General features: G+C 41.3%; 2 protein-coding genes across 2 annotated transcripts; both read right to left on the bottom strand.

Annotated features, from left to right (window-relative positions):
* Window positions 1–554: 554 nt before the first annotated feature.
* On the bottom strand, window positions 555–4,314 carry LOC131724787 (gastrula zinc finger protein xLCGF3.1-like). The gene is made up of 2 exons (XM_059017540.1): window positions 4,202–4,314; window positions 555–4,006 (listed from the first exon to the last, which is right to left on the bottom strand). Exons 1-2 carry the CDS (start codon window positions 4,312–4,314, stop codon window positions 2,968–2,970), a joined length of 1,152 nt encoding a protein of 383 aa, XP_058873523.1. The 3' UTR covers window positions 555–2,967.
* Window positions 4,315–6,111: 1,797 nt separating this feature from the next.
* On the bottom strand, window positions 6,112–10,305 carry LOC117967258 (zinc finger protein ZFP2-like). Its single transcript, XM_059017688.1, has 3 exons — window positions 9,775–10,305; window positions 9,074–9,538; window positions 6,112–8,875 (listed from the first exon to the last, which is right to left on the bottom strand). The coding sequence occupies exons 1-3, from the start codon at window positions 10,109–10,111 to the stop codon at window positions 7,503–7,505; spliced, it is 2,175 nt and encodes a 724-aa protein (XP_058873671.1). The 5' UTR covers window positions 10,112–10,305; the 3' UTR covers window positions 6,112–7,502.
* Window positions 10,306–10,595: the final 290 nt, after the last annotated feature.

Genomic DNA, 10,595 nt, shown 5'->3' with positions numbered 1-10,595 from the left:
CATCTTTCCTAGAGTTCGTTTATTCTGTTATTATTATTATTTTATTATTATTTATTTCTTAGCTGACGCCCTTATCCAGTGCGACTTACAATTGTAACAAGATATCACATTATTTTTTACATACAATTACCCATTTATACAGTTGGGTTTTTACTGGAGCAATCTAGGTAAAGTACCTTGCTCAAGGGTACAGCAGCAGTGTCCCCACCGGGATATGAACCCACGACCCTCTGGTCAAGAGTCCAGAGCCCTAACCACTACTCCACACTGCTGTTAATCATGCACGTGCTTATCCATTGTGTTAGCAGATTTTGGAAACATTCTTATGTTCTTATGTATTTCTTTTAAAGTTTATTCTAGAGGGTTTATGTAAAGTATACAAGTCTTGCTCTGATAAAAACCCTGTAGGACCCTTTCAGAGACTTTAGAGCCATTAGACCCCAGAGCCCTTTGAAGAGTCTGGAAACTCCCTAAGCCCCCAAGATATCATAGTATATTTTTTTCATACGCTGAAGTGACATCTTTACCAAAATAACACAACTGCGACAAGTATGTAGTTCAAAAGGTTTTTATTCAAAGTTTATCATAACACATCTGAGACAACTGTAGTTCAAAAGGTTTATTCAGTTTATCAAGAGGCTTATAAAGTCTTTACACAAACATTCATGGTAAGTCACTAAGTATTCCATTTTGTACTTCTTTTGATACATCCTCATCTCCTAAAAACCTAGCCAGGTTATTAAAACAGACATCAGGGCAGCAGTGTGGCGTAGTGGTTAGGACTCTGGACTCTTGACCGGAGGGTTGTGGGTTCAATCCCTGGTATGGGACACTGCTGCTGTACCCTTGAGCAAGGTACTTTACCTAAATTGCTCCAGTTAAATCCCAACTGTATAAATGGGTAATTGTATGTAAAAATAATGTGATATCTTGTAACAATTGTAAGTCACCCTGGATAAGGGCGTCTGCTAAGAAATAAATAATAATAATAATAAGCATACAAAACAATTAGATGTATAAACATGTGGTCGTCTATTTCATTAAACACTTGATACTATATTCATTAAAAAGTCCTTTAGGGTTTTATGTGGTTTTACATGTGTATCGAACAGCTCTTGCCATTCTTGAGCATCAGCATCTCTATGTATTAAATTGGTTATACATTTTAAGTTGTTGAACATTTTTACATTTACGGGGATCACGTTTTGAAAGAGTCTCTTACAAGCCACTTTCTCGGCTAGTAACTCAAACAGCAGCCCCTCCATGGTGTTCCTGAGTGTTGCTGGAGTCTGGACGTTCCCCATTTTCAAAGTCACAGGCTCTGTAATAAACTAAAGGAGTGTGACAGGGTGGCTTTTTAATTTATTTTTGTACCAAGGTATTTTTGTTGACTCCAAGAACCTTTCCTACTTCCCTTCATGTATGAATGTGTGTGTGTGTGCTTGTGATATGCATGAGTAATGAATTCTGACATACCATTTCCCCCATTTTCCCCAAATCACTGCAGTGTAACCCCTTTCTTGGAGAACAACACAAGCAAAGAGAAAATATAATTTCAAAGAAAAAAGTTCGTATTCCTTGTTGCTGGTCAGCCGTGTATAAAAGATGGCCACCAGTGATACCTCAACATATAAAAATGGCTGATAGTGCCACATCAGCAGAAACAAAATGGTTGCTGACTTTAGAGGTTAAAGGTCATAGCTAATATTTACAAGTTCACTTTTCTTTATGTTGTTGTCTTATATATGTGTGGATGGTTAACCTTATGTGTGTGAATCTGGCCACAATATTTTTTGATGATACTATGAAGTATTTTTGCATCTGTATTTATTATTATTTTTAAAAAATGAGAGCTGTATCTTTAAATGAGAGTTGCCTTACGGGAAATTTATTCTGGAACTCATATTTTGGACGTTCTTTGTGAACACACTTTTGGCTGCGATTTCTAAATCTCCTCAATTCAATGGAAGCAGTGACAAACCTGCACCTTCTGTGGAAGGAGTGATATTTACATCTTCCTTTATATCTCCATATTTATAGAAATTCCCATTGCATAACCAGCCCTCAAAGTGCCACAATACTTATTTCAATTCTAAAACTATAGAACTTAAAATCAAAATACAAATACACCCCATTTTTCACTGAAATGTTTTTTCCATTTAGCTTCAGTATTAAAGTTTCTAAATTGATCTTCAAAGCTGTCAAAGCTTTTCTCCATCTTAGATCTGATGGTGTCGTGAGAAGATACGAAGCCCATTACATCATCTTTTATATCTGAATGCAATTCATGCACAAGTTCCTCCATATTTCCAATGATAGATGTAAGTATCTCTGACCGGCAAAGCGACTTGAATGATTTTTCTTTAGAATCACCGGGAACTTCACAAAGCTGCTACGTGACGAAGGATCTCACCCAGGAAATGTGTGCGTCTGTAATTGCAAAACTGCAGGGTTGTGGTGTATCTACTGATGTTCTAACATCTGTCATTGGAAATATGCACCAAATTGTAAATAAAATAGGAGGCAATTTTTTTTTTTACAGAGAATTGTGAGGGTCTGGAAGCCACTCCCCAGTGATGTTGTTGAAGCTGACACCCTGGGATCCTTCCTCTCGTCTGCGGTACTTCGTGTGGCAGGAGGTGTCAGCAGTAGCATTTGTTTTAATATATATACTGGTTAAGATGTGCGCGTTCATTTCTACACATGTTTGCATGAGCTTTCTCACCCCCCCCCCCCCCCCAGGATACATTCTGTGCCTCCCCAGTTTCAGAAGCACTGCTGTAGGAAACAGGGCTACAATCATTTGCATAAACAGCAGGCTTGGGATTTTTTGAGTTGAATTAGTTTATTTTCACAGCTCCCTGCATTTGAAACCGACGAGAGAGACGCAGGGTCTGCTTTGGTATTCTGGTGTGATTGAGATGCTTTCATTGAGTAAACTGAATTGTTTTTTTTTTTGTAAGTGTCCTACCTGACAACATCTCTGTGAACTAGACTGTGTTTCTTTAGTTTTTTTGACTCTAGAAATCTCTTCCCACACTCACTACACTCAAAAGGTTTCTCTCCCGTGTGGGTTATGTGCTGTGTTCTGAGGTTGTCTTTCCGATTGAAACTCCTTCCACTTACAGGACTCACATACGTTTTCTCTCCCGTGTGAATTCGCTGGTGTGCTTGAAGTCTATATTTACGATTAAAACCTTTCCCACAATCAGCACACTGAAACGGTTTATCTGTACTGTGAGTTAGCTGGTGTCTTTGAAGGTCACCTTTCCGATTAAAACTCCTCCCACAATCAGCACAGTGAAACGGTTTCTCTCCTGTGTGAATTCGCTGGTGTGTTTGGAGGTTACATTTCTGATTAAAACGCCTCCCACAGTCAGGACACTCGTATGGTTTCTCTCCCGTGTGGATTTTTGTGTGGTGCATTTTCAGGTTGTCTTTCCGATTGAAACTCCTCCCACATAGTGGACACACGTACAGTTTCTCTGCCTTATGAATTCGCTGGTGTAACTGAAGTCTGCTTTTCCGAGTAAAACTCTTCCCACACTCTGAACAGTGAAACGGTTTCTCCTCCGTGTGACTACACTGGTGTATTTTCAGCTTTCCCCGGTCACTGAAATTGGTGACACATTCAGGACAGTGATACAAGATCTGCTCTGAAGAAATCTGCTGGGGAGTTTGTAGGGAAATTAAGTTGCCCTGGGTTGCAGAACTGTCGGGATGTGGAGTCGCTGTATATCCCACAGGAAGTGGTCGGCTATCTTGTGCAGAAAGATTCTGAACCGAGCGAGTTCTCAGTTTCTTCACATATTCATCTTGGGGTGTCGACTCTCTGTGTTTCTGCTTACGCTGCAGTTTCCCATCAGAAGGGATTTTGCTCTGGGGTGCTGGAGTGGAGGTGCGTCTTCCTAGATCTGCTTTAGAAGCGCAGGAAACAGAAGCCAAGGTTACTGTACAGCATTGAATCACAGCCACTTTCCTGCAAGGCTTCACCTCACAGCCATCACTGTTAACAATTAGAACATTGAAAAGCAAGACAAATGATTAACTCTTAATCCTTCACAAAACAATTGCAATTCTTATATAAACTGTATTTTTGACATTCTACTCACATGCTGTGCTGCTCGTGGACGGCATCGCTCCTTCCTCCTTTCCATCTGCAGCTCTTTCCTGAGGGGGGTGATGTTTCCTCTGAATGGACCCCAGCACAGTGCCCTCTTCTCCAACACTAGAACCAGTGTCTTCAGAGACAGGCTGATTGGGTTTCATGCAGATCTGTTCAGGAGGATAATCCTCACAGCGGATAGATTCCATCTTAACTATATTCTCCTCCAGCGTATTGACTTTATTTTCTTTACTAACTTCCTCTGTGATGTGATCACACTCCAGCTCTACAGCCTCCTCTTTAATGTGGACAGGTTCAAGTTCAGGGATCTCTTTACTTTCTACAATTGTCAGATCTGTAATCTCCATTATTCTTCCACACCACTCCTGATCACAGATTTCCTCTTTTGTGTAAACAGCTTGTATCACTGGCCCCTCCTCTGCTTCACTGAAAGCGCGTCTCTCTCCAGAATCTGCGTGAAACAAAATTATACATGCTTTTAACTCTCACTGTACAAATAAATACAATCATGTAATTCTGTGGAGTTTATAACTGTATGAAATAACACATCATGGATATTATATATGCAACATTGTGAACGGTGCCTTCTTCAAGGAAACACAATCATTACAGTAGTGCTGTATTTAATTGTATTTTATTTTTAAATGACCGGAAGGCATACAAGAACCATAACATTATTAAACTCACCTTGAACTCTGATGAATAATCCCTGGTTCTCGTTCCTCTGAAAGTCTTGTTCATTGCAGTCGGGGTTCATGTTTCTGAGAGGTTGTTTAATGTCTGCATCTGCAGCGTTCATGCATTCCCGCACTGCTTTCAACTCGCTCTTTGATATTTCCAATCTCAGCTTCAGACTTTCATTCTCTTTCTCCTTTCCAGCCATTTCCATTCGGAATTCAGTGAATTTGCCGCCGACAACTTTTGTGATTTGGCACAAGACGGTGTCTACAGCCGCTTTCACTGCGTGCTCGATGGTAGAGGCGAGCTCGTCTTGAAAGAACGACACGGAGACGCTGACGTCCATCTTCACTGACTGTTAGCTTGAGACTGATATCCTTTCTGTATTCACGCTTTTATTATGAATAATATCGGGAGCCTCTCTTTGTTATTCAGTCAGCACTTGACTTATTTAGCAAGTTTCTCTGCTGCTGCAGCTCAACAACCCCACGCAGTCCCACACACACAATGTAAACAAACCCGCACACACTTCCGCTTCCTCCCTGCTCCCATGGAGACGAGCGCGTCGTGACGTCACGTTAGCGGATTGGCGCCTCCTGCTGGAAGCACCCGGATGGAAGCTGACGGCAATGGATTCCTTGACCAGGGTGACCAGACGCCCCGGTAAAGCCGGGCTTGCCAGTGTTCAGACTTCATGTTTTTGTCCCGGTCAGAAACAGTAACATTATCTTCCCGGTTTTGTTATTTTGTACTCACATTGCTTATAAGTACACAAGTGTAGCGATGTGCTGAGCAAGTTCACAGCAGAGTGATTTTATTATACAATCAATCATGTGAATCACTTGTTTTCTGATTATGTGTTTAATAATTCATATTCTGTTTAACGTCCTGGACCATGGCTATGTATTTATTTATTTAATTGTATCTTGCCAGTGCCACAAGCTGTTCCTAAAATATACCTTCAATCAAGGCCGGATTAACCCATAATTAACTCTGACACTTTTGTAGTGAACATATGGCTCCCTCGATGTCCGTGTTAATTGAACACATTGGAAAGTGTTAAGAAATTAACCCTGCTAGAGAGTAAAGTTTTCAACACTGTAGGAGTTTAAATGTCATCTCATTCAGTGTAAGTTTAACTATATTGTGGTGTAAGTGTAAATGTCACACTGCTATTTAGTAATTTTAACTCACTCATAAATATTCAGCTTCATAGATTAAATACTATGCTACAGGAATACTTGTAAGACAAAACAGTAATTAAATACACTTCATACAAATTCTAAAAAGGGATCCACACACATGACTCTATTAAATCAAAGCATTTATTTCACAAAATACACCTTTTGGACACCAAGTACAGTTTATAATTTTTGGATGTCAGTTACTTTTAGACAACAGTGTTCATCCACAAGAATAACTGCTGGTAAAGGAAAAAAAGTACACTTGAATATCATTTTACAAATCAAAATGTCCTCACTGCCATCCTGGGTTATTTTGTATTATTTCTGTAGCCCAACTTGTAATTCACACAAATGCATTTAACTCCAGAACATGACACTTTGTTACTGTTTCACTTTAACTCGGGAGATTTTGACATCACAGCCAAAAGTTTGTATCCACGGTGAGTGGTTTGGTTGCCTTTGGATCTCATATTTTGGACGTTCTTTGTGAACACACTTTTGACTGCAATCTCCTCAATTCAATGGAAGCAGTGACAAACCTGCACCTTCTGTGGAAGGAGTGATATTTACATCTTCCTTTATATCTCCATATTTATAGAAATTCCCATTGCATAACCAGCCCTCAAAGTGCCACGATACTTATTTCAATTCCCAAACTATACAACTTAAAATCAAAATACAAATACACCCCATTATTCAGTGAAATGTTGTTTCCATTTAGCTTCGGTATTAAAGTTTGTAAATTGATCTTCAAAGCTGTCGAAGCTTTGCTCCATCTTAGATCTAATGATGTCATGAGAAGATACGAAGCCCATTACATCATCTTTTATATCTGAATGCAATTCATACACAAGTTCCTCCATATTTCCAATGATAGATGTAAGTATCTCTGACCGGCAAAGCGACTTGAATGATTTTTCTTTGGAATCACCGGGATCTTCACAAAGCTGCTACGTGACGAAGGATCTCGCCCAGGAAATGTGTGCGTCTGTAATTGCAAAACTGCAGGGTTGTGGTGTAGCTACTAATGTTCTGTCATCTATCATTGGAAATATGAACCCTTAAATTGAGAAGAAAATAGGAGGCGCTTTTTTTACACAGAGAATTGTGAGGGTCTGGAAGCCACTCCCCAGTGATGTTGTTGAAGCTGACACCCTGGGACCCTTCCTCTCGTCTGCGGTACTTCGTGTGGCAGGAGGTGTCAGCAGTAGCATTTGTTTTAATATATATACAGATTAAGATGTGTGCGGTCATTTCTACACATGTTTGCATGAGCTTTCTCACCCCCCCCCCAAGATACATTCTGTGCCTCCCCAGTTTCAGAAGCACTGCTGTAGGAAACAGGGCTACAATCATTTGCATACACAGCAGGCTTGGGATTTTTTGAGTTGAATTAGTTTATTTTCACAGTTGCCTGCATTTGAAACCGACGAGAGAGACGCAGGGTCTGCTTTGGTATTCTGGTGTGATTGAGATGCTTTCATTGAGTAAACTGAATTGTTTTTGTTTTGTTTTTAAGTGTCCTGACTGACTGAATCTCTGTGAACTAGACTGTGTTTCTTTAGTTTATTTGACACTGCAAATCTCTTCCCACACTCACTACACTCAAAAGGTTTCACCCCAGTGTGGGTTATGTGGTGTGTTCTGAGGCTGCGTCTTCGACGGAAACTCCTCCCACATACTGGACTCACATACGGTTTCAATCCTGTGTGAATTCGCTGGTGTGTTTGAAGGTTACATTTCTGATTAAAATGCCTCCCACAGTCAGGACACTCGTATGGTTTCTCTCCTGTGTGAGTTAGCTGGTGTACTTGAAGGTTACCTTTGCGATTAAAACGCCTCCCACAGTCAGGACACTTATATGGTTTTTCTCCTGTGTGAGTTCGCTGGTGTCTTTGAAAATCACCTTTCTGATAAAAACTCCTCCCACAATCAAAACACTCATACGGTTTCTCTCCCTTGTGAATTCGCTGGTGTGCTTGAAGTAAAGTTTTATGATTAAAACCTTTCCCAGAATCAGCACAGTGAAATGGTTTATCTGTACTGTGAGTTAGCTGGTGTGATTGAAGGCTTCCTTTCTGATTAAAACTCCTACCACAGTCAGGACACTCATACGGTTTCTCTCCTGTGTGAATTCGCTGGTGTTTTTGAAGAGCACCTTTCTGACTAAAACGCCTCCCACAATCAGCACAGTGAAACGGTTTCTCTCCCGTGTGAATTCGCTGGTGTCTTTGCAGGTTAGCTTTGAAACTGAAACTCCTCTCACAGTCAGGACACTCATACGGTTTCTCTCCTGTGTGAATACGTTGGTGTACTTTTAATCCAGTTGCAAATCTGAATATCTTCCCACACTCTGCACAGTGAAACGGTTTCTCTCCTGTGTGAATTCGCTGGTGTGTTTGAAGGTGTACTTTCTGATTAAAACCCTTCCCACAATCTGCACAGTGAAATGGTTTCTCTCCTGTGTGAATAGGTTGGTGTAGTTTTAATCCAGTTGCAAATCTGAATATCTTCCCACACTCTGCACAGTGAAACGGTTTCTCTCCTGTGTGAATACGCTGGTGTGTTTTCAGCTTTCCTCGGTTACTGAAATTGGTGCCACATTCAGTACAGTGATACAAGATCTGCTCTGAAGGAATCTGCTGGGGAGTTTGTATGGAAATGAAGTTGCCCTGGGTTGCAGAACTGTCGGGATGTGGAGTCGCTGTATATCCCACAGGAAGTGGTCGGCTATCTTGTGCAGAAAGATTCTGAACCGAGCGAGTTCTCAGTTTCTTCATATAATCATCTTGGGGTGTCGAATCTCTGTGTTTCTGCTTACGCTGCAGTTTCCCATCAGAAGAGATTTTGCTCTGGGGTGCTGGAGTGGAGGTGCGTCTTCCTAGATCTGCTTTAGAAGCGCAGGAAACAGAAGCCAAGGTTACTGCACAGCATTGAATCACAGCCACTTTCCTGAAAGGCTTCACCTCACAGCCATCACTGTTAACAATCACAACATTGAAAAGCAAGAAAGATGATAAACTCTTTAGCCTTCACAAAACAATTGCAATTCTTATATAAACTCTATCTTTGACATTCTACTCACATGCTGTGCTGCTCGTGGACGGCATCGCTCCTTCCTCCTTTCCATCTGCAGCTCTTTCCTGAGGGGGGTGATGTTTCCTCTGAATGGACCCCAGCACAGTGCCCTCTTCTCCAACACTTGAATCAGTGTGTTCAGAGACAGGCTGATTGGGTTTCATGCAGATCTGTTCAGGAGGATAATCTTCACAATGGCTAGATTCCAGTTTAACTATATTCTCCTCCAGTGTATCGACTTTATTTTCTTTACTAACTTCCTCTGTGATGTGATCACACTCCAGCTCTACGGCCTCCTCTTTAATGTGGACAGGTTCATGTTCAGGGATCTCTTTACTTTCTACACTTGTCAGCTCTGTAATCTCCATTATTCTTCCACACCACTCCTGATCACAGATTTCCTCTTGTGTGTAAACAGCTTCTATCACTGGCCCCTCCTCTGCTTCACTGAAAGCACGTCTCTCTCCAGAATCTGAGTGAAACAAAATTATACATGCTTTTAACTCTCACTGTACAAATAAATACAATCATGTAATTCTGTGGAGTTTATAACTCTATGAAATAACACATCATGGATATTATATATACAACATTGTGAACGGTGCCTTCTTCAAGGAAACACAATCATTACAGTAGTGCTGTATTTAATTGTATTTTATTTTTAAATAACTGGAAGGCATACAAGAACCATAACATTATTAAACTCACCTTTAACTCTGGTGAATAACCCCTGGCTCTCAATCCTCGGATGGTTTTGTTTCTTACAGTCCGTGTTCATGTTTCCGAGGCCTTGTCTGATGTTTGCATCCGCAGCGCTGACACACAGACGCACCGCTTTCAACTCGCTCTCTGATATTTCCAATCTCAGCTTCAGACTTTCATTCTCTTTCTCCTTTCCAGCCATTTCCATTCGGAATTCAGTGAATTTGCCGCCGACAACTTTTGTGATTTGGCACAAGACGGTGTCTACAGCCGCTTTCACTGCGTGCTCGATGGTAGAGGCGAGCTCGTCTTGAAAGAACGACACGGAGACGCTGACGTCCATCTTCACTGACTGTTAGCTTGAGACTGATATCCTTTCTGTATTCACGCTTTTATTATGAATAATATTGGGAGCCTCTCTTTGTTATTCAGTCAGCACTTGACTTATTTAGCAAGTTTCTCTGCTGCTGCAGCTCAACAACCCCACGCAGTCCCACACACACAATGTAAACAAACCCGCACACACTTCCGCTTCCTCCCTGCTCCCATGGAGACGAGCGCGTCGTGACGTCACGTTAGCGGATTGGCGCCTCCTGCTGGAAGCACCCGGATGGAAGCTGACGGTCTCGTGCCAAATTTAACCCCCCCCCTGAGTCATGTGACATGTCAGCGTTCTGTTGCTATGCGCGTCACTGCTTTTGCTCCACAGATCTTGACAATGACAGTTGGAGTTCGTTGGCGCCGTCGTACAATTGTAATCAAATAATTTCTCTTTTTACAGGACAAATTTGTAATACTGTGTTTTTTTCCCCCTCAGAAAACTACAT

The sequence above is a fragment of the Acipenser ruthenus genome, chromosome 57, assembly GCF_902713425.1.
Source record: "Acipenser ruthenus chromosome 57, fAciRut3.2 maternal haplotype, whole genome shotgun sequence".
Classification (NCBI taxonomy): Eukaryota; Metazoa; Chordata; class Actinopteri; order Acipenseriformes; family Acipenseridae; genus Acipenser; species Acipenser ruthenus.
This window is presented reverse-complemented; position numbering and strand designations above follow the sequence as displayed.

What these genes read in the sequence shown, in the direction of transcription:
- LOC131724787 (XM_059017540.1), bottom strand. Translation starts at nt 4,314, where the DNA reads ATGGAATCTATCCGCTGTGAGGATTATCCTCCTGAACAGATCTGCATG. An exon ending in GAAGAGGGCACTGTGCTGGG is followed by an intron (nt 4,007 to 4,201) that starts GTCCATTCAGAG and finishes AATTGTTAACAG; the next exon opens with TGATGGCTGTGAGGTGAAGC.
- LOC117967258 (XM_059017688.1), bottom strand. Translation starts at nt 10,111, where the DNA reads ATGGACGTCAGCGTCTCCGTGTCGTTCTTTCAAGACGAGCTCGCCTCT. An exon ending in GTTATTCACCAGAGTTAAAG is followed by an intron (nt 9,539 to 9,774) that starts GTGAGTTTAATA and finishes TGTTTCACTCAG; the next exon opens with ATTCTGGAGAGAGACGTGCT. An exon ending in GTCCACGAGCAGCACAGCAT is followed by an intron (nt 8,876 to 9,073) that starts GTGAGTAGAATG and finishes CTTCTAAAGCAG; the next exon opens with ATCTAGGAAGACGCACCTCC.